The sequence below is a fragment of the Ammospiza nelsoni genome, chromosome 4 (genome assembly GCF_027579445.1).
Source record: "Ammospiza nelsoni isolate bAmmNel1 chromosome 4, bAmmNel1.pri, whole genome shotgun sequence".
Classification (NCBI taxonomy): domain Eukaryota; kingdom Metazoa; phylum Chordata; class Aves; order Passeriformes; family Passerellidae; genus Ammospiza; species Ammospiza nelsoni.
In genome coordinates, this window is record NC_080636.1 from 67,310,038 (window position 1) to 67,334,565 (window position 24,528).

At 37.5% G+C, this 24,528-nt stretch overlaps 1 protein-coding gene across 1 annotated transcript in view; it reads right to left on the reverse strand.

The window, feature by feature from the left end:
- BANK1 (B cell scaffold protein with ankyrin repeats 1) overlaps window positions 1-24,528 on the reverse strand; it is a 135,996-nt gene that overhangs the window by 87,958 nt on the left and 23,510 nt on the right. The window contains exons 3-6 of the mRNA XM_059470739.1: window positions 20,340-20,405; window positions 9,588-9,736; window positions 8,353-8,491; window positions 5,654-5,796 (exon numbers count right to left, since the gene is read on the reverse strand). Of these exons, the coding sequence (XP_059326722.1) occupies window positions 5,654-5,796; window positions 8,353-8,491; window positions 9,588-9,736; window positions 20,340-20,405 (497 nt within the window). The remainder of the gene's footprint in view (window positions 1-5,653; window positions 5,797-8,352; window positions 8,492-9,587; window positions 9,737-20,339; window positions 20,406-24,528) is intronic.

Sequence of the window (24,528 nt, forward strand, 5' to 3'; positions counted from 1 at the left end):
TCAGGGTCAGCAGCCCTGTGTTAAAGCTTGCCTTCCCACAACCAGACTGTCTCTGGTCAAGATGATTCTGGGATGACTAAAATGGAACATCTTCAGACATGCTTAGCATATGAATTTGAAAAGAAAGTCTGTGACTGACATGCTGAGGAGAAAATGACAGGGGGGTGTACTGATGAGCCATGAAGTTTAATTCCCAGGGCTGTTAAAAGGGAATAAGAAAAGTAAGTATGGTGTGATCAGAAAATGTGGAATGCAGAGGCAAGATATAATTTTCATCCAACTCTACCAAGAATTAGAAAAGACATTTATGCAGGAAACTGACAATATGATTGTTTATTTTTCCCATGATTAACCCTGGCCCTTCCAATATTAAGATACGTAAAAACCACTGCATTTCTTCTCCTCATAATTCACTCCCTTTCTGTAATGTCACACTGCATTACTCAGTATTTTTTATTCAATAATAGTGAATACATATAATAATGTTCAATAAGGAAAGGAATAAGCATTAAGGAAAGACTCCACCTAGGAAAAAAGAATAAAAATCTATCCTGAGCACAAGACTTACTGTGCAAATTCAGAAAGCATATGCAAGACCTCCCAAAATATCTATAAAACATACAAATTATTAACATGAATAACAACACTACATTTACATGCTATTAAGAGGAAAAATATAAAAATTCAATTAGGAACCCATACTATTCTCTCTCATTCCAAATACATCTTCAATACATAATCATTACATTGCCTTAACAGAGTTCCATCTAGAGTAGGACAAAACCAAGTAACAACACAGGAATTGCTCAGATGAGTGTATATGGCAGATCCTATGTCATGAATAAAGAGGCTCAAAACCATTGGTACTTACTGAAGCAACTGTGTATAGATACCCCACTATGCAGAGAATAAGAATTTAAGTGGGCTTCTAGACAAACTAAGTTTGAAGTAATATTTTTAACATTTTAAAATTTCTCATACATGAACTGGCCTTTCCTCTAATGACCAGCCTATCAATTTCTATGAATTACAAGTCAGGAACAATGCACTTATTATACAAAGTTATCAGTGAGAATTGCTTCAAGTTTTCCATCTCAACTTTTTGTTTTTCCTCTTATTCTTGGGATGTAAAATCTGAGGGCTCAAGCAATGATTTAACAAGCTATGCTCTTAAATCATGGCTATGCTCTTAACTAAACTGTAATGGTGAGCTTCATTGTGCTCCTCTATAGCAAAGATACAATGGGAAAAAAAGATTAGTTAATTTTGGAAAAAAAAGCAGCTATGTCTTTTATCTCACATACAGAAGGGCCAGTTCCAGCATTTAGATGAAGATAACAGCTAAAACAACAGGAAAATAGAAGTAGGAATAGGGCCACTCTGCCCTATCCAGCTCCATATCATAAAGGGCGTCTCCTCAAGAAACAATTCAGTTTAGAGACTTTTATTTTACTGCCCATTCCTGCCCCAGAGCACTCACAGACTCCAAGTCTGCTGTGTTTATGTATTTTGACATACCCTATACAGATCTCTATGGGCCCAAGAAATCTTCCCAAGAAATCTCAACAACATTACAAACCTGAAGTTCCCGGGGAAGCTTCACCAAAGCCAACAGAAGCAGAATTGTATTTAAAGTTGAACTTGAAGTTAGTCACTCTGCAAAAGAACTCTGAGCCACTCAGGAGTTTGAGAAAGCCCACCTTTTGTCCAAATAAAGATTTACAACACTAGAGAAAAATACACAATAGTGCTAGTTTCCCTCTATGCCCTTGCAACCCCCAGAACTAAGCTAGTGAGTTTGTAGACAATTCTTTCCACACTCTCTGAAGCACAGCAAATTTCTCTGCTCCAGTACTGGAAATCCTTCCACAAGCCTCCCTGCTTGTCACAGCACCACCTCTCCAGCTGTAGGCACTGCCTCTCTTCCCTCACCCTTTTCCAGAGCAACAGGACACAGCTGTGATCCGAAAAGCCCCAAGTGCTGACCATCACATCTGGGATTCCAAAAGCATCCTTGAAAAAGGAGACCACCAAGCACATATTTTGCTACTTTTGTGAATGAGATTACCTACTTTCTTTAATAACTGCTAACCTGAAAATGTGTGCCACTGAAACACAGCATCCACAGCCAGTAAATTAGCATATTCCACTGGCTTAGGCAGAACTGACAAGGTTACATTTACATGAAGATGAAGTTCTTCATTAGTTCTTACATATCAGACACTACTTTATATGCACTTCCATATCTGGATTGCTTCTGCCAATGAGAACGGGCTAGGTTTAAAAACAGTCAGGCATTTCTGACAATTTTAGCCAGTGATAGAGTATGAAAAGCTTTCATACCTAGAGGAAAAGAAAGAAACACTTCAAAATAACAGCTGTTGATGTAAGCTGAGAAGATTGAAATATTAAATAGGATTTCAAATGAAGTATCTTTGGGGATCAGGTAGAGATACATGCAATATATCACCACATAAATCATATAGATATTTACAAGTTTTCATAGAGGAGGCTGTAGTTTATTTTCATTCTTGTTTTCCAACTGTAACTGGAATCCTGTTTATGACTATGATAAAAACATAATTTAAGATACCAAGTATCTCTCAACTACAGGAATATTATTCAACCATAGCTTGTCATAAAGACTTCCTCAATCTCTCCAGATATTCTAAGTCACTCAAGCTAACATGAACTTACCAACTTGAGTAATAAGGATATGACCTGAGCTTAATTTTTTTTTTTAATTTTGAAACCAGATAAATCTATGCCAGAAAACCCCAACACTAAATAATTGAATCAATATTTCCATTTGGTAGAAAGTCTGAGAGAAAAATCAATACAGCATATAAATCCAGCAGAATGTTGAAATGATTAGCTGATGTAAAGTAAAACATGAAACACAAAGTTTAATTATGATTTATAAAAACCTTAATATCACTCTGTACATTAGGTTACTGTAAGAACATAAACTCCATAAGAGAGTTTCTTGAATGCAGAATTGTGAAAGTGAGAGAACCAAAAATAATGATCTTTAGCCAACTTTCACCCTCCTACATTCTCAAATAGCAAATCAATTCAGCATTATGATTTAGTTATTATGATCCCAACTTTTCCTACTTTAACATTTCAGGTTTTTTTCTTTCAAAATTCATGCAAAGAAACTAATTTAATTTTATTATTTATTCAATTACATTTTAAATACTTATTTGGTTGTTTAAAATGTCTGGCTGATGTTGGTAAATGCTTTTTAAATTCAGAAAAATATTGGAACTCAAAATGACAATCAGATGTAGCAAAGAATTTTATCCAAAACCATGATTTGTAAAAATCTTAGATTATGTTTAATCTAAACCTTAGCTAACATAAATCTTTAATTTCTTGCAAAAACCAGATCCAAAAATGCAGAAGTACCATATTTTGATAGTCTCCCACTAAGATCCACAAATTCATCTGACCATCACTAAAAGGAATGGATAGCTATAATCCAATAGCTGTTGGGTCTTGTTTCTTTGATTTTATTGGGGGACAAAGTGGAGCATTTCAAAGGAGCTGGAAAGGTTGGCAAGGCAATACAGAAAAAAATTTAAGCATTTTACCAAAGCACTGTGTCTTTGGTACGAACTAACGCAGCCATTTGCTTTCACCACAGAATTTTAATAGAGATACTTCTCAGATTGCAAGTATTTGTGAAAATCTTGAACTTCCCCTTGGATCACAGGGTCATATTGCTTTGATCAATAATTGCTGTAAGCTTTCCTATTTTATATCAGATTTGTTTTCCATTGTGTTTGATTGTTACTTTGCATAGATAAATGACTGCTGCCCCAGGATACTTTTGCAAACAAGTTGATAGTCTCAAAGGTTTTAATTATCCTGGTTAAACAGAAGTTACTACTACTGCTGCTACTTGATGGGAATTCTAATTAGTATCAAGTCTGTTTTGTTTTCCTTTTGTGAACATATTTTGAAGATTAAGTTAAATTATGCTCTGTAAATTGCATCTTTATGATGTAGCTTGTTGACATTAAATCAGGAGCTCATTTTAGAAGTTTGCAGAAAAATTTTAGCTACCTAGGTAGTTACTGTACTGCACTCTGAGGTCCAGCAGGTACCATTAAATGAGACACATAGGAATACTTACAGAGGAATTACCATCAGAATACTTTGCCACAGACATTGTGTTGACATGTCACAACACATGACATTGTGTTGACTGTAGAGCTTACTCAATTAAAAACATTCTTTCAACATTAGTTTTTCAGTTACTAAAACAATAAAAATAACAGCATATAGCATTGTCAGCTCATTTAAACCCTTGCTTATTATTCAGAGGAGTAAAGGTGAGGAAATGTTGAACATACTTCATAACTCTACCACTGTATCTCCCGGTGTACACTACTGCTCTGCACAGAAATATTTTTGCATTTGAATATGATTTGAATTGCATGTACTTTAATAAATATCAGTCATGCTGGTTAAACAAAGGGTCAAACTTCTGAATAACACAGATAACTGTGGAAATATCTTGTGTGTTGCAGGTTTCTAGGTTACCATGTTAACGATAAGTTTTAAATCATTATGGCATACTCCTTATGCATACAGGTTTAAATGAAACCCGTTAGAGGCTTACTTAGATATACTTCAAAACACAGGCTAAAAAAATGATGGATACCATACAGAATTTAAGAACACATTTGTTCTTTGAGTTGCACTATTTTTCTTATGCAACATCCTGTTTTTCTAGAACAGGAGTAACTTGCACTTGGAAGGAGCCTAGCCTCATCCTTAATAGAACACTAATAATGCAATACATCATATTTTATTAATCCTTTTGTTATGAGTGTAATGCCTTAGGTGGTGGATAAGGTATATTTGTCATAGGAAAATGAGATTGTCTGCAGTGGAAAAACAATCTATTATTTTTGTTCTGGCTTTGCAATTATAATATAGACATTGTGCAAGGTCTGCTTGGGCTACCCACCATTCAACAAATGACACTTGAGATTCTGTGCTTCCTTAATATATGCTTTCTTTTCCTGTTATTTCTTATGTGCCACTGGGAAAGAACATGCTGCAGAGCACTGCAGTCTGCTGTGCTGATCTGAAACACAGATCAAAATCTGATTTTTTCTGAATATATGCAAAGAATCTGCATGGCAACCAGCAAATCACATAAATGAGAATTCAGCAGCTGTAAGTGGACTGTACCTGAACAGCAACCTACTGCTTCCCATACAAGCTATGTCAGAAAAATTTGGTTTGATGGTGAATGAATAATAACCGTCCAAATGTGGTTTAAGATTACTTGCTTCTATTGGTTTCAGAACATACAAAAAATAACACTTTAAATGGAGAGGGACTTTACTAATATTTATTCTTATTTTCAACCTTTGCAGTGCAACGTGTTGCTCATTGGGCATATACAGCACAAAGGATGTTTACATCACTCTCTAAACAAAAAAAGAGCATGTAAAATTTGTTTTCTCTTGCCTGACTTGCTTACAACCTGACATCTCAGAGGCTTCTTAATCCTGAGCCTGCTACTGAGCCATTACAAATTACTGTGCAATCAAATGATTGCATACTATATCTTAGTTCATTAAGTCACTTACAGTCTATTTTCCTTTAATTAAAATTTGAGAAGTCAACTTACCTGACAAGTGAAAGCTATTGGGTCAGCCACTTTCTTCAAAATGGGCTCAATTTCCTCTAGTGCAGTATAGTAGTCAATCTGTGCTGTCCTCTTAATGACTCCCCCACAGTAGACATTTACATATACAGGACCAGCAGGAAAATCTTATAAAAGAACAAATCAGAACAGCAGCTGAAAACATTTTACAGTCCCAGACCAGAAATCTCAGGGAATGAGTAAAAAACCAGAGAATATCACAGAAAAACAGAGTTGATGAACTGTCTGGATTTGCATTTCACGGGTGATTCAGTGTAGTCAGTTTTTTTATTCAAGTCTTGCAGTCTAACATCAGAAAGCTGACAAAAGAAAATACATATCTTTAAATCTGTATAAAGCAAAGCCATTATATTGCTTCACATTAGAAAGGAGATGAAAACAGAATGCTTAAAATTTCCAACTGCCCTTTGAAAGACTGATGACCTATAATCAGCTCCCTTATGCCTACATGTTAAGGAAAAGTGCATTTATCACAAATAGAGCAATTGCTATTCATCTTATGAAACATTTTTCCTTAATTGCAGTCAAGGTTCTCAAAATTGTATTTGAGCTAGGCTGCAGAAATTGCAGTATAATTAATCCATTCCAGTTGTTTACCTTGCAAAAGCCAAGGAGAGAGGCACTTGTAGTCAGTTACTTAGGCATGATTTGCTCTGTGTGTGCAGCACAAGCCTACTTTATGAGCACATTTCCCAACCCATTAGTACTTGTTGTGCCAGGCATTCTGCTGGTCCATACTAGCACAGTCTTCTTAAAACACTAACTCTGCCCACAAAACAGTGTAAAAAGGGCAATTCTAAAAATGGAGAAGAGGAATAGGGCCAGAGAAGCTAGACTAATAGTACATCACATTAAATCACTTAAATGGAAACTGCCCAAATGTGGGCTTTAAAAAAAAAAAAACAAAAAAACCAACAAAACACAGCATATCTCATATAACATCAGATTAATCAGATTAGATGGACCTAAACCAGGATATTTCCAAATGTCCACTTTTCCAGGTTTTAAAACAGATTAAACATCAAACACAAATGATATATGAAACATAATTAAACTTGGCTACAGCTCTCAGACAATTTCTTCATATTTCATTAACTTTTCTCATTTTATTTCTTCAACTACTACAGAAATCTTCTTGTGATCAACAGTATCCTCACAAAAAAATTTTTTTGGAAGACTTTTTTGAGATACATGCAAGAAGATGGCAGCTTCTGTTCTCTGAAATCCAGCTGCAGATGGAAGTTCCCTGTTTGTTACATACTTTCCAGTCAGGTTTCTGAAAACAAACTCTCTGCACCATCACAATGATAAAGAACTCTGAGCCCCTATGTGGCCATCATCTCAGGACAGCATTCAGGATGAAAATCTCAGAATCAATTAGGTTGGAAAACACCTGCAAGGTAACTGAGTGAAACTTCTGATGGACCACCAACCTGTCAACAAGACCATGGCACATGTGCCAAATGCTGTCATTTCTCAAACATCCCCAGGGATGTGACTCCTCCACCTCCTTGGGCAGCCTGTTTCAATGTTTAACAAATGTTTCTGTGAAGAAATTCCTCCTGACTCCAACCTGAATCTCCTCTGGCACAGCTTGAGGCCATGTCCTCTTGCCCTGTCACTGACTGCCTGGGAGAAGAGGTCAAATCACAGCTGGCACAGATTCCATTCAGGTAGGTTTTAGAGAGTCATCAGTCTTTTCTCCAGGCTGAACAACACCAGCTCCTTCAGCCACTCCTCATGTGAGTTAATCTTTAGACACTTCCCCAGCTCCATTGTCCTTCTCTGGACACAATCCAGCACTTCAGTGTCTTTCTCAAAGTGTGGGGCCCAGAACTGGACACAGCACTCGACTGGTGCAGTCTCACCAGGGCTCAGTCACAGAAATCATCAGGTCACAGAATTACCAAAATATGGTTCCAAGAAGCCACAGTGGAAAAACTGTAGCTTATTATTGTAGTATTTCCTCCTATCTAAGGTTATATTGCGGTAATTTTATAACAAAATATTATGTAAGTTCCTCTGGCAATTCACAGCATGTAGCCCAATAGCAAACTATACTCAGAATACATAGGTGAGAAATGTTTTAATTCTTAACTCCCATCAAGAATGGGGATAGGCGTGCCCCTTAAATCTGCACTGATCTTCTAAAAGAAACTGTTAAATAGTTGAAACTGTTATCAACTAGTTATGGATGGAGCAATAAAAAAACCATTAGGAACTAGCCAAGATGAGTGATACAGAGAAATTACATGAATGTAAACAGAGAAAAGAAACTATTTCCTGCATCACTAAGAATTATGGAGAGGAGAACCACCAGATTTACTGCATTAAATATAAAATGACACATTTAGTAACAGAGTAATAAGAAAAGAATATTAGGTTTGCATTTTATGGCAGTAATTTTGGAGAATGTTAATCTGTAACTAATCAATGACATTTTAAGACTGCCACCTGTCATTTAACCACAGAAAACCAACCTAATAGAACCTAGGTTCCCATAAATCACAGCCTTGCTTCTCTGCATTATTAAAAGTTATGTGTGCAAAACTCATTTACAGGAAACACCCACTAAATAGCAGAAAGAAAAACTACTTATTAGAAAAAGTGAAGGGAGTTGAAACTTTTTAGTTTTTCTTAAAGGTAAAGAATATTTTTCTTACCTAGGGCTTTCACATATTTGACCTTCTTGTTCCAAGAGGCTGTCTGCATTCTAATTTGTTGATTATCTGTTATGAATTCCACTTCTAGAGTTTCTTCATCTATTTCCTCTTTCAACAGAATGAATATTTCACCAGGGTTCTACAAAATTAAAACACGTTCCCATTAGTCCTACAGAAAATTATATTGGAAGTGTAACATTATATTGAAAGTGTATTGAAAGAACTTTGCTTCACCAACAGCTTCATACAAAAAAATCGTACTACCAAAATATGATGGTATCTCACTGCTTCCTTTAGTATTTCAAGACCTTTCCTTTTGTGTTTCCTTTCTTACATGAAAGACACAAGAACGTAGGATTTAAATTTAATGTAGGATTTTAAATTCAGCTTACATGAGAATATTTTAAATATTTAATAATTATTAATAAATATTTAAATGCATATGTAGGTGAATTGTTACATTTTCTAAGGCCCCTCTATAGTCTAGAAGAATTATATCCATCTTAAAAACAAAGGATGAATCTAAAATACTTTAGACCCACTTAACATCTTCCAGTAAGGTGACATTAGCTAGAAGGAGCAGGTGATGTGAGACACAAAATTTGTGACATTCTACATACACTGCAACCTCCATACTTGACCATGGCCAAGTCCAAGTCCATTCACATGAAGGAATGCAGTGCTGGATTTTTTACTTCCTCTGTTTATGCTGTCACATGTTCCTCACAGCCACTCTGATTAAAAGCACATATGAACATTTATGTCCACTGCATATGCATGCAGACACACAGACATATAAATATTTCTGATTTAATTTAAACTCAAACTATGTCTGTGCTGACACAAGCCCTGTGTAATTCATGGTATGGGCACATATGCATGTATACATACACCCATCCTGGATTCTTGCCAGGATAAATCCCACATGTCTCAAGAAGTGCCTGATTATTTGCTCCCTCTGAAGTATAAGGCCCACATGACAGTAATATTTCAACTCAAGCTGCAAAATAACTGTAATAGAACTGTCTTCAAATGACTTTACTTCCAAATCTTTTGACTGCAGCATGGATGCAACACAAAGGCAACATAAATCCCACTGCAGTCTAGGTGCACTCTCATTTTGGTCCCTTGACAATTTTGGAAAAATAGCAGATACAGTATGAATGAGATTGCAGCAGGAGAAGGGGAAGAACAGTGACTGTTATCCCAAAGACTGTAGCATCCAGAAGCCTTACCTCACATGATATTCTTCTCGGAAGCACCAATATTGACTGCTCATCACTTTCTAATGTTTCAGAAAGTACCTCTGTTTTAAAAGTGAGGTCTGTTTCTTCTGATGCTCCCCTGGCATCTGACAAGTTAATATCAGAGATAGTCTGGTGATCTGAAATAAAGAATGTGAAACAAGAATGTTGTTAATAATCCTAAACCAACAAAACATGGCAGTGATGTGGTTTCCAATGTGTTACTCATATGGGACTTGGAGTCACATTAAGGACAGCACATGAAAGCCTGGCAAAATTCCCTTAATGTAAATGTAATGAGATGTCCTCTTTTGATAAAGAACATGCCTCTGAAGTTTTGATCCTGAAGCCTTAATTTACATGAACAGGCTCTCCACATATGCTTTGCCTTCCTAAAACAAAAAGGGACATAGCCTTTAGACCGATAGTCTATTCACAAATAGTTGCGAACAGCAAAGTCAGGAGATCACCCAGTTCTGTCATCTCAAAATGCTCATACACTAGAATAAAACAGGATTTTTACCACCCTTTCTTTATATGTAAATAAGCACATGCTATATGTTTACAACATCAATCCACTTGCCTAGAGGAATCATTTACATGAGGGCAGTGATACCTGAAACATGGTACTATGACAGTAGGCACAGATTTCTTTGGCAGAGAATCCATGGCCTTTGCCTGCCTTAATAGAAAAAACGATGGGTGGAAGCCATATATTTTTTAAATAGGATAATCTGTATTTGGAAATGCTATGCCAGTTATAAAGGTAGCTTACAATCAGTTTCTTTTCTGTTTGGCTGTATCAGAAAAGGCCCAAGAGCCTTTAGTGAATATAGTGAATCCTTCACCACATAGCAGAATTTTAATCATGAAAAAGAACTGCCAACTAACCACGTCTGCAGAGCTCTGACTAAGCCTGGGTTTTAGCAAAGGTATCCTTTACCTACTATGTCTCAGCTGTATCATCACTCCTCCTTTCCAGACACACCATTACCCTTTGTGAAACAATCCTGCCACCCATCTCAAAGGCCTGCAGCAGCTCTTCATCACAGAGGATTAGTCAGTATACTGCAGTCATCTCATTAGGTTATTGATATAATTGCATGCAGTCCAGAGTTAAAAAATCTAAACTGGCTTGTGAGACAATATCCTGAGAGACATCCACACTGTCTTGTATTACTGTAAATTATCAAACACTCAGTTACATTTAAGGATACAAAGAACTTTTGAGGTAGGTATTTTCCTCTTAAATGGATACAGAATATTAAAATAAATTAGTGATGGGCAGAATGCAGAACAATAGCAATTTGGCTTTGCTCAAAGAAGTACCACAGCCATTTTGCACTTCTTTGAAAAGGTGCCCAAGTGACTGAGGTACACAAACCATACAGTGCTCCCAAGTGGCACAGACATCTTTCCAGACAGTGACAGTACTGGCAATCTACAGTTAACCTTCTCAATTCTCGCTTGCATTTACTTCCCCCATATGCACCAGTTCATCCGATATAGAATGTTTTCTTGCCTTACCAATACTGCCTTCCTTAAGGCTTAGATTTAACAAAGTACCTCTATAATAAATGCATCTGCTACATGCAGCTATGCCATGGCATCCTATTGTAGAATCTTTTTATCCAGGGATATGCTTTAATTGTTGAAGGAAGGAGGGAGGGAGGGAAGGAGGGAAGTCCAATGTCCATAGTTCCTTTAAGGAGCTGAAGTTTCCTTCAACATCTAATCTAAGTTAAGCAGGTCCAATGATCATCACTAGCTAGTAAAAACTGCCCATCCTACTCCTGCTTATATTCTCATGCCTTTAAGGCAAAATAATTCTGAATTAAAGCTATGAATTCAGCATAAATTGTTAAAATTACACTGAACCTACATTATGATCCTGTGATTATGTACGCCCACAGCACATATTTTGGGAATGTATTCACATTTTAAGTTACTCATAAATCTTACATACACAGAATCCACTTCAGAAGATAACTCATATGAGGTACATGCCACTTCTGAATTTTTTCTGCCACTTTAGGCAAAGGAGTCTCACAGAGACAAGAAACATTCCACAATCAGATTGACAAAATGAAAGGAATGAATAACAAGTCTGGAAGGCACTGGATTCTCAGATGTCAGCCATCTGTCAGTGATTGTTCAAGGATCACATAGATGCATTCTAATCTATGTAAAGTTCATGACAACTTTATTTCTAAAGTCTTCACTCTACTTATCAAAGATAATAGCAGTCACTTTCACCCTTCGATGCCAATAATTCATTTACTGAGAACATTAATCCTATTGCTAATAAGTTGGTTTAAATTAGGATAACATTCTTTCTCCTGTTAATGATTGCATTTTAATATTTTTATTATGCCTAGCAACATCTAAATGCAATATTAGAACCTCAACCCAGTCACTACTGTGATAGCACAGCTATCCCAATAATAGACAACTAATAAATGTGGCTCTTACATCAAAGACTTGGATATTAAAGAGGATTAGGATTCTCTTACTGACTTGAAAGTGGCTATCAATTTATTGGCTAAAAACCATCAAGCAAGACCTCTTCCACTAAACGTAAGGTCTACCTGACAATCAATGAACCACATACAATAGTCCAAGAACCACAGGGATCTCTATTATCACTGCAATACAAGCACCCAAGTTTGGAACCACCATCTCCAGCCCTCAAATTCCTACAAGCAGTTGCACACAACCTGTTCCAATATGTGGAACATGAAACAACCACACGAAAAGTTGTTTGTCAATGCTGAAGAAGCAATAGACCAGAGATGATGCAAGCCTTGGCTTGTTGGCATTAACTGAAACAAAGCAGCTCATAAAGGTATTAATACAACAATAATGAGACTATAGTAAGACAAACGGAGAAATGATAGACAATATTTGTTTTATGTAGGCAGAAGGTGTTGCCAGATGTTCAAGTTTTTGAACATTTAAATTCTGGACATCTTCATTATTTTCCCTCATTACACTCCTGTTTTTAGCCTGAAAGCAATGGCTAAGGAGCTCCACTAATTTCTGAGGCTTTCAGAAAAATTCAGAATTTATAACTGAGGGTGAAGATGATCTTAAAAATAGAAGGCTCATCAATATTATGCTGGACTATGTAAGAGAGAGGATTTGTTAAAGGGTATTTGTTGCTTGGTGAACGCGTTCTTTCAATGTTTTATATAATGGTGACCTATTAGTGAGGTTTCTAAAATGTAGCAGTAACAATTAAAATAATTGATAAATAAAACCAGATCCTTTCTTGTAGGATCAAAGTATAAGAAATTATTAACTATATCCAATGATGCACAGACAACACTATGAGCCAAAAGCTAAAAAGAAAGGAAAAATTGATTACAATCTTCTCTTGAGTAAACAGGGCAGAACTACTGGGAATTATCATCGATTATAGAGGGTAATGCTTAATTTTCATCAGATTACTTTTGTTTGCTTACTTTTGACAAATATCTGCTGCTGATGGCCACATTGAAAGGACTGATATTACATTTACATTAACTTAAAATACTAAAATATAGCACACATTTACTGTAACTTAATTGGGGACAACACAGATGTTTTCAATTTCACTTCAGTGTTCTTTCCTAATTCATGTAACTTCAATACATCAACTTGGTATCTCTTACATAAGATCCTTTGAAACACATTATTACTTTCAATTGAACATTTTGAACTAGATTCATGAATGACTTTCAAATTGTATTCCTTTACATACATAAACTGAGAAATACTCATAATGCATCTCAAGTCTCCTGCATATTCAACAACTAATGTTTCACCACAGCTTCTAAGCAACTCTCCTACCACATCTACCTTCTCCCTCACCCACAAATTCTAACCTTTCAAATACACTCTAGTTATCCTTACTGCAGCCTACATGAGAATTACAAGTGTTCTCTGTCTTTGATTACTGGGTAGTTGCTACATGTTTTGAGTCAACAATGTATGTGACAGATTTAGGGCATTAAAAACAGCAGAAAACAAACTTATGAAAGATTTATGTGTTTTCTAAGGCTACCCATGAAATGAATCTCTCCGACAAAATTAGGCTGGTTTTACAAAAGCAAAATGCCTGATAACTTCACAAATTTTAGCTCTTCATCAAGTTTTGCAAAAGCAATGCCAGCTGAAGAACTTGAAACTGCAATACAAAAGAGGTCTTCAATTAGCCCTAGATCACACATCATACAAGAGAATGAGAAATGTGGGTAAATCAAGTTAGGCAGATGACAAGGAATGGGAAGTTCATCTAGCACTTGTGGCCACCTTGCCACCTGAAAGAAAAGTCAGCATGTTCCAGTGTCAAAGATTTAAAAGAGGATTACAGCAGATGCTTTAGATGCAGGAGACATCCTGTGTAGTATGGTAGGTGCACTCTCCAGCACAACATGAGGTAAAGGCAGAGGTGGTGCCACTGCGTTCCGTGAGGTATAACTGAAAAGGTTCCCATGTATAAGTGACTTTCCTGCAATTCAGAAGCCTGAAAGCAAATGGTTCTGTGAGTACCCAGCAGAAATACGGATTAAAGGAGAACCATACAGAAAAAAATGAAGTAACCATCTGTAATGTGGGGGAAGAAACCAGGAAAAAAAGACATATGCACATCATATTCTTCTTGCAATTTGCCACAAGTTTATCATAGACATTTATGAAAGATAAGCCTGTTAAAATGTAGATATCTGTAAATGCTGTATGAGCTCAGCAGAAAGTGCAGCAGAGTGGGATTCAAAGGGAGCCTCTAACTGCACAAATTACTCTATACATTAACCGAGAAAGGCTGTGAGAAACAGGGAGGCAGAAAACATACGCCATGCTGGGCTTCTTTCAGTGGGACTGTGTTCCTTGCATAAATGTGAGATTTACTCATTTTTACCATAAACACTCTCTAAGATATTATTTCAAAGCAAGTCCCCTTTTCTGCTCTGCTGAAGTTTTCTTTTACAATGGTAAGAGAAGGCTTAGGAATGAAAAGGTTTCCAAAAATCACAGAAAATTATTAATACATACTTAAACACAAAAACATCTAACCTCATTCTTAGTTTCTTTCATTTGTTTTCTATGATGAATAGATTCCAAACCATGATAAACATATTTATTAGTGAACAAACTTAGTACTCTCAACATAGAAGCATTATTTATGTTCACTAATATTTATATTCACTATCTTTTGCAAATTCACTGACAGTTATTTTTGTTTTACTCAAATGCATTCTCAGCCCCAGTTTCTCCTGCATGGTTGAGTTCTTCTGTCAAAAACAGTAGCTTTCTGCAAGTTGGCCTATTTTGCCCACATCTCCAAAATATTTATATTACTGTATCTATGGTGTACAACTTTTCTTGCAAATAAGTATCAAACTGACAGCTCCTTTAAAAGCTATCAAGAACAGTTTTTCCTTTTCTGAACATTATATATAAAGTTGGTGTTTATGTCATCTTAGCAACCAATGGTGCTGTAGTTTTCATTAACATCTATTTCTCTCCCATAACAGCAATCCCTGAAAAGCCCCACATCTGAGTTACTATACACATGCAGGCAAAGACTGATTTGCTTTGGAGGTACATGTTCATCTAATATTTTATCATCAGGTATGTTTTTGTACACAACAATTTATCACTCTGATAGAACTGTAGCCTAATGGAGTCATCATGAATGCATCTAAACAGAATATGAAAGTCTTATTATGCGTAGCCTTTTGGGATCTGATAGTAAAAACAAAAGATTCTGCCTTCAAATAATTCCCCAAACTGCAAAAGGAAATTTGGCATAAGTTTATTGATAATCTTTAAGAAATAACTTGCATGAAAATGTAGACATTTCTTTTCGTATATACTTTCATATGATTGCAACTCTGTATTTAGAAGCAATCTAAAGTTATAACAATGAACTGGTTCTAACTGGCCTCTGATTTGGAAGACATGTTTGATTTTGTCAGTGCTTTAGCTAGGATGGATATATTTAGATGCTCCTTGGGTCTGATTTTTTTCTTTTACTGCCTATCAATTCCTTCTATTATTTTTTCTGCAATGAAATCCATGACTTTCAGCTTCACCAGCAGCACTAGGAACATGACTACTCTGCTGAGTTTGACACATAGCAAGACTGTCCCAAAAAGTTTCTATTAGGCATACTGATTAGTTTGGAAATAACTACCTGCCTGAGGTCATTTGGGTGCTGAGCAGAGCTGTTGATGGAACTCAAGCCTTTAATTTCCAGTTTCTGGGGTCTGCATACTTCTCCACAGAGAAGTAAACTGAAGTCTGTCCTTCTATGTGTACCAGAAGTTCAGTTATTGAAGCCTAATGATTTGTTATAGTCTTTCCATCCACTTCAGAATTACTAGAGTTCTACCACAGTAAGAACACTTACTGTGTTAGAACAGTAAGTGCTTTTGTTCCATTTCTCTGTGCTATCAGCACACACACCTCTCACCTCTGTTTCAGTGAAGGATTATACAGCACTAAACATTGCCCAAAATGAGATGCGCTGCTGCACCTGAGACAGGCTATCCTCCTGCTACTGACTTAAAGTACCACTGAAGACAAAACGACTGATAGAGGCATCCAGGGTTGTAAAACCTCCAAAACTAGTTAGTCTGATAAAATCCTCCTGCAAATTACTTATTAGTGCAAAGGGGCCAGCTGCAGCTGCCAACTTTACCTCTAAACTCCAATTCAATTCTTCCATAACTGGCTCAAACTGCACTCTGTGCCTGGACACAGAAGTGGCACACTGCTACCTTTAGAAATACACACATATAAAAGGATTTGTTGTGTACAAAGAGGAGGGTCTGAGAACCAAAACATACTTCAGGGAGGCACAACATTCAACCTGAAAAGGGGTTTAAGTTTTTACAGGTATCACTCTCAAGGACTGATTAGTCAAACTTTCTTTTGGCCATGTTTGAAGCTATTCTCTTTATGAAGTCTATGCTTTAAAATCATCAAAAAAGAACGTGGATGGAAAGTAATGAAGTTTAACATAACTAAAGTCCTTTCACAACTGCAGTGGGAGAGGCTGGAGGGAAAGGCACTGGTAGAAGGCATTCTCAGCCTTCACCCTGCTCAGACATGTCATTAATAATATCAGAATGTATACTGACACAAAACAATATACTCCATGTTACAGCATCCCTTAAATCAATCTGGTAACAGAAGCTAGCTTGGACTGCAGCAGGTAATTTACCAAAGAGGGTGTCTTAGTGTCAGAATGACAGCAGAGCTTCAATACCTGCACAGGGCTCTTATCAATGTCTGGATTAAATTTATGATACTGTTCTTGATCTGTACAGCTCTAAATTACATGGGATTTGTCTAAGAGACCACATGTCTCCTGTGCCATGCTGCCACAGCTGCTGTCAGCAGAAAGACTCACTCCAGACATGTTTGGTACTAAAGAACGGAAAAAAAAAGAGTTGTCAGCAGGACTGACTCACTGAGGACAGGCTGCTTGGAAATTTACTCTCATCTTTAGTTTGAAATAGCTATTCACCCTTAAAGTGGACTAAAAGGTACACCACTTTCCTGGGAACACAAGAGTGATATTTTTAGACATTTGAAAACCATGCTTGTTTTCTAACTCCTGATTATTTCCCTTTGGTTAGAGCTATGAATTGAAAGGTAATCTGAGGTCTTCATTTTTTAAGACAATGTCCTTTAATCCAACAGAACAGACACATTTTATTAAAATAGGATTTTAGATAGCATTATAATAGAAGAATAGCATAGCAGAGGTACTCTTAGAGCTCTTTATCTGCAGAGGGGATGCCATTTGTTTTGTTAAAAAATGCTGGCCTGTTGTCAGCTTAGTTTGGTAAAGGATACAGACACAAATGTATGCACATACATCTTACCTTGATGAGACCTCTGAGCAGGACCAAAACATGTCTGCTGTTAAACTTAATAGGCAGACAGCTATCACCCTTTAAAATTACCTTTTGTGTTTCACTTGCCCATCTCTAATTGCTACAGTTAATTAGTGCTAGGATAAAAGCTTTAGTGGTAAATGTTAAAAAAGACAAAGCTGTTTCACAGAAGGGGAGGAGTCTTTTCAGAAGATGAGCATCACCTAATGGGTACCTAAATCTGAGTTTAGTTCTATTTTGTAGTTCCACAATAATGCATTCATATTTTATGTTGTGGTGACAAGGCTGTACACCCAGATCCTAGTACAATTGCTTCATTTTTCTACCTTAGTATAAATGATAAATAATAATTCTTTGGGGAACAGAAAATTTCCTGAGGAACCACAAGGGATAGTCTCAAAACACGTCTCTGTAGTAATTATAACAAGTGCTCTTTTCTTATACAGAAACCAAAAATAAAGAAAACACAAAAATATTTGTGAGTGGCTGAAGAGCTGATTTATTCTGTTATCACTGACAGGACTGAGTCCTCGTATATTCACATTATGGTCATTAGTATTCCACAACTGGATCTTTTCCCTCACTCAGCAGCAAATCAATTGTTTTCACATCTGCTTGTAGCTCATATTTCCCCAAAGGATTTCAGTGATCATATTGTTTTTCCATTTTCCAATGTACTGTCTGACCTTGTTCCTCAAAGCCTTGCACAATTCACTGTAGTCAATCACTTCTTACTGATTGTTAGCGCCTTGCTCATTCCCTATCTTGGTTTTAATGAATATAGGAGTATGTTTTTAGTGATCTTGTTTTTAATATGTCCTGTCATCTACTCACTGTTCTTTCCATCCCTGTTGCTTCAGATCCTTCATTTAGATTTATACTTCTGTTCAACTTTCATTCCAGTTCAAGCTAAAATTCCACCCTCTTTCAGGTTATCCTTTCTTTTGTATGATGCTTGTATCTACAAAACAAACTTCAGCTTTCAGCAAGCCACTATCCACTTCAGATCTCACTCAAAGCACCATTCTTTTGGGAATTTATAGGGTTCTGGCAAAAACCCTTTCTTGGCTTATAATTTCTGCTCACACTTCTGTTTTGTGTGTTTCATTCAATTTAGCACCGCATACACTTTCTTATTAGGCAGAAGCATAGAGAAGAGACAGTCTCTGGAAACATTTCACAATTCTTCCATTTCACAATTCTTCCAAAGTCAAACCCTGTCTGTTTACCCTACATTCTGGAAGGCACAAACACTGGCTAATTTGCAGCTACCATCTTATCTTTCTTGGCTTTGACTGATGCACTGAATGTCAGAAATTCCAATTGTTCCACTTCTTGGGCTACTTTTCCCTCCAAAGCTCTGCAGTGGTATCAGGTAACTGTTCCCTGTTGCATCCCTACAGAAGGAATGTTGCCATGTATTTTCTTATACTTGTCTGGGAGTCAGCCATAACCTCACATACAGGATGCTATTACTGGGAATCCCTCATTTCTAACTGTCTCTTTCACTTATCACAACAATGGATCATCCCTTTGGTCCTCTTAGCAATAACAAGACATCATTAACCAGCAAAGGCTGCAGACAATCAGTGCTTTCAGGATGACTGCCAAAAGCTAACTGAGATCCACTGTTCAGGGAACTTCTGCAAAGACTTCAAGTGAAGCTTTTGCTTTTAATGCACAACTTTCTTTGCTGGAAAGTGCCCAAATCCCTTTATTTCAATATCAACCATTCAGTTAACCGCAAACTTGGACTTAAAGCTGCTCTTCAAGCAGCCATAAGAAAACAGAAGTAGCTCAGAGGACTCATCTCCTTTCTTTTCCTGGGATTCTGTTTTCTCTAACTGTTCCCTATTTTACTGTTTCATTTTTTTTTTTAACATAACAATGATGAATGAGAGGAATGGTGGGGTCAACATATTTCACACTTGGGTGATGAGCCAGAAAGCCCTCTTCATACCAAGACACTTGAGTGCACTGACCCATGGCACATTCAATCCAAAGCCAAAAGAGACCTCCACAGAAACCTTGGCAATAGGTCTCAAGGGATAAACCAGCACACCTTTACTGCAGCTTTCTGCTTGAGATCACACCATTACACCCAAGATGCCAAGAGACTCACAAAGAGACCCTTATCAGAATATGGAAGGGGGTTGAATAGGAAAGAGAGCCACTAACCTCAGAGTCCAGCAGCACAGAACTGCTATGCCAGGAATTCTAGAATAACTTACTTGTCCCTTTGCATTGGTAAGCATGCTGGTGCTATTAAGCCAATTGCTTTGCATCAGTGTCAACCCAGAAATAAAACTCTCCAAGTAAGAACTGAGGACAGGAAACATGCTATATAGCTCTTTGGCAAAATCTTAACTTGCTTTCATTAATCTGAAATTCCTACTAAAACTCTTTATAAACTTTCACAGCTACAAGTAAACTAAAATGGCAAATGTCAACAGGGGCTGAAGCTGTGATGCAGATCTTCTCCCAGCCCCTGGTGAATGATGCTGCAAATGTGATGTGAGTAGGACTGACATAAATTAAATTTTAAATCAACTCTTTCTTACAAGCAAAACTCCTCATGCCAGGAAAAAGGAAAGCTCTCCATGTCTTTTTCTACACTGAAATCACAGTAAAAAACCCCAACCCTGTTGTATCTCCTCCCCTTTTCACAATCCACAAGATTGTGTGGGTATTGATGTGGGGGTGGATGTCTGAGAACAAGGCACGTTCCTTTACACAACTGTATACTGTGGTAGGGATGATTGCCTTTCATGTCTAACAAGATATAAGAGAACAAATTTTATTTTCTGAAAAGTACTGGCTTTATACTCTGAAAGGCAAGGAGAATTCAACTCACCATCTGCAAGAACTGCTTCATAGATGTAAGACACAGAATCTCCAGGATTTTCATCCCATGGTTTATCTAGGAAAAAGGAAGATAGATATCATCACACTGATTTCCAATTTTCTTAAAAATTAAAATCTATATGTATTTTAAATGTAAGATAAAGCTATTATTCTGCAGATAGAAAAAGAAATCTTAGAACAAATCCAAGGGCTAGTACAGAGGAACTAGCCCCTGGATTTATTCTTACATTTCTTTTTCTAGAGAGATCTGTATTTATGTTTTTTCAGTAAATATCCCTTTGACTGATTTTTCTTTTTCAATTTACCAGAGCTGGTGAGAAAAGTGTTCTTGAGGAAGACATTTCCCTAGAAGTTAATATAGCAAACAATGCGAGAGGAGTTGGGTATAAGATAAAAATAGAATAATGTGCATTAAATGGATACAGACATTGCAGTTCGAAAGACAAGACAGTGCTCTGTTTGATAATACAATAGATCTGGTTACAGACAGTACCACAATTGCAGAGTGGTTTGGGTTGGAAAGGCCCCGCAAGAACATTTAGCTCCAACTCCTTAGCCATGGGCAGCAACACCTTCCAAGAGATCAGATTGCACAAACCTCATCCAATCTGGCCTCAAACACTTCCAGGGATGGTGCATCCACAGGTTCTGTGAGCAATCCATTCCAGTGCCTCACCATTCACATTGTAAGGAACTTCTTCCTAACATCAAGCTTAAGCCTACCCTCCTCCAGTTCAAAGCCATTCCCCCTTGTCCTATCCCCAGAACCTTCTATGCTCTGGGTTGAGCAGCCCCAGCTCTCCTAGCATGCCTGCAGGAGAGGTGCTCCAGTACTCTGAGCATCTTCATGGCCTCCTCTGGACTTGCTCAAGCAGGTCCACATTGGTCATAAGTGTTCAATCCAGAGCTGATGCAGCACTGCAGGTGGGGTCTCACCAGAGCAGAGGGGCAGAATCCCCTCCCTCATCCTGCTACCCATGCTGCTTGGGATGCAGCCCAGGATGCAGCTGGCTTTCTGGGCTGTGAGTGCACATATTGACCTCATCAACCAACACCTGTAAGCCCTCCAGGCTGCATTCAATCAATTTTTCACCCAGACTGTGTTTGTGCCTGGGATTGCCCTGACACATGCAAGACCTTGCACTTGGCCTTGCTGGCCTTCACAAGGTTTGTGCAGCTCACTTCAAGCCCACAAAAAGGTCCTGTCAAGGTCCTCCAAATGGCATCCCTTCCCCTCCAGTATGTCAACCGCACCACACAGCTTGGTGTCAGCAGCAAATGTGCTAAGGGTGCATCAATGCCATGACAAAAGAGGTCAAGCAGCATCCGGCACAGAATCACTGGATGGGTCAGGTTGGAAGGGACCATTGTGGCTCACCTGGTCCAAACTTGCCTGCTCAAGCAGGGTCATCCTGAAACACATGGCAAAGAATTGCATCCAGACAGCTCTTGAACATCTCCAGTGAGGGAGACTCCTCAACTTCTCTGGCAATCTGTTCCAGCGTTCAGTCACCCATGTGGAGAAGTTGTTCTTTCTCACATTTAGGTGGAACATCAGTTTCCTCTCATTCTTTCTCATCCTATTGCTTGGCATCACTAAGCCTGCCTCCATCCCCCTTGGCACTCTCCCTTCAGGTACTGATAAACATCAAGGAGGCCCCTTCTCAGTTGTGTCTTCTCAAGGCCCAACTCTCTCAGTCTGTGCCCCATAAGATACTGTATTAACATTTTTTCAGGACCAAGTTCTGGACTCACAGCCTTTTTAGTAAGTGCACAGAGACCCTCCCAAGAGTAAAATCTGATTCTGTTTTTCTACTATAAACTTAAATAGGTGTCATACTGCATTTTTTTCAGGGATAAATGACAATTTTAGTTTGGACCCCTTATTTTATCCCATTTCTAAGAAGATGGCACTAATCTAACACAAGTAACATTATTGTGAAATTACAAGTACCAATTTTGCTATAACAACAGTTGTGTGCAAAAAAATATACAAGGAGTACCTTTACAGAGGTCTTCTCCAGATGCCTTCCAATGACAACTTTTCAGCAATTGTGACTGGTAAGCACAGTACAAGACTCAGTCAGACTAAATGATACATTACATGAAGGACACATAAGTCTACAGATTCACACAGCCATTTTATAGCATTACCTGCAAACATACTTGTAGGGAGTCTTAAATTATTTGGCAGCTTGAGAAACAGTCTCACAACTGTAATTAAATACTGACTGATAACTGGGCCATAAATGATACAAATTTGGTTGATGTCCATTTCAAACCTTGAAAGAGCAGACTAAAAATGATAAAGGCATTAATTTATTGTTTTTAAAAATTTACAAACTAAATAAACAAGGAAAATTGCAGTATGTTTAGTACATGCTGTTGCAATAATGCTTATGTTCTAGTCATCTGACTTCTATTATTAAGTTAAATTTTAATGAGTGTCCTAAATGCTGCTAAAAATGTTAAAAAAACCTAAAAAGACATGCTAAAAAACTTCAGGATGTCAGTGCACTCACTTTTCTGGGCATCATAACTTTTCATCCAATTATTGGCAAAACTAAGAGGAAAAACCATCACATACATGACACATACTTCAGAATCCAAGGGTACCGTGACTAGCTACATAGGTTTCTTAGCAGCTCATGTTGTAATCTAACAAACAAACCCTAACAAGTAAAGCCTTCTCAGAATTTTGCAGAAAAAAAGAGAAGAAATAGGAAAGAAGTAAAACAGTTTAAGTGACAGGGGATGACAGTCTCAACATCTTATCCAGGGTTGCCACCTCCAGACAATCACTTGAGTTTGTCTCCTGCTTTGAAATAGCCAGGATTTCATGTCAGATGAAGGAAGTTGGTGACACAAACCAGTTTTTTTGTTGGCAGTCATTACCAACCCCCATCACTGCACTGGCATCCTTCCTGAGTGGAATGGAGAAGCAAAGCATCTCAGGAAGATGTAATACTCTGGTAATCTTAGCAGTCCCTGTAGAGCAGTTCAAAGACTCATTGTCAGGGAAAAATGGAACTGAGAGCTATACTGCAGCACACACCAACTAACAAATGTCCCTTGTGCTCTTGTGCTTATGATACAGTCACACAGACTATTTTCATTTTAATTAAAAAAATGTAATTGGCATTTGAGGTGGTCTACAATAAGCAGACGACATCACTACCTTAAAACTCCAACAGTGGTATGCACTGTCTGAACGTAAATACATTGGGGAAGGAGTAAATAGAAGCACAACCATGTGGTCTCATTTATTGAAACCTCTCCTGGCGGTGAACAAGGCCAGAACCACCCACCAACTTTTCTCTATTTATTCAGTCTTGTGTGTTCAGGAGAGAAATCTTCACAACCAAGACTTGGGTCACGCACAGAGAGCATTTAGTATTCACAAACAAACAAGACCAAAAATTCTAGTAATTTTCTTGTTCAACTTCAGGGTTTTTTAGCTTAAGCACTTTAGCTTAATTTTCTCATAGACTCCAAGTCAGCATCAAAATTTAGGTGAAGCACTTTCCCACTGAAGCCAATGGTAAAGTTCCCACTTGAATCAGCTGTTTAGGTCATCAAAAATGAGCACAAATCTTACTCATAGCCTAAGGAAACCCATTGGCATTCATTACTTGTATTACTTGTATTTGAGTACCAATGTGAAGAGGATTTTACAGGAGAACAAGCAAAGCAGTGGAGTCAAAATGTGAAACATTACTTCAGTATTCGATGTTACATCAAATCACAATAAAATTGATGCCACTGCACTAGAAATGAAACAGGAAACAGATACCATAAAAGTTATGATAAAAATATGATTATTTCTTCCTCTTTTCTTTGGTCTGCACAATGGAAATTAGCCCCTCAGTACCTGAAGTGGTCTGAATAGCTGCATGAGTTAAGCCCTATTTTAACTCTCAGCCTGCTTTTCCCACATTTACTTGTGAGAGAAAAGCCCCCTATGCTAGTATCTCATTTGTCCACATTTACCATACTACTAGTTGCAAAAGTAGTTTTATTAACATTACTCTTCTTGGTCATTAAATTTGCTTGCAGATACATGGAATATCTTTTAGGTAAACAATCAGAAATTAGTGGCATATTGCCACCTCAGGTAAAAGTTCCAAATTTGTTCTGAGAATCTTTCCTGGGCTGTCAAAGACTCTGGGTACCATTTT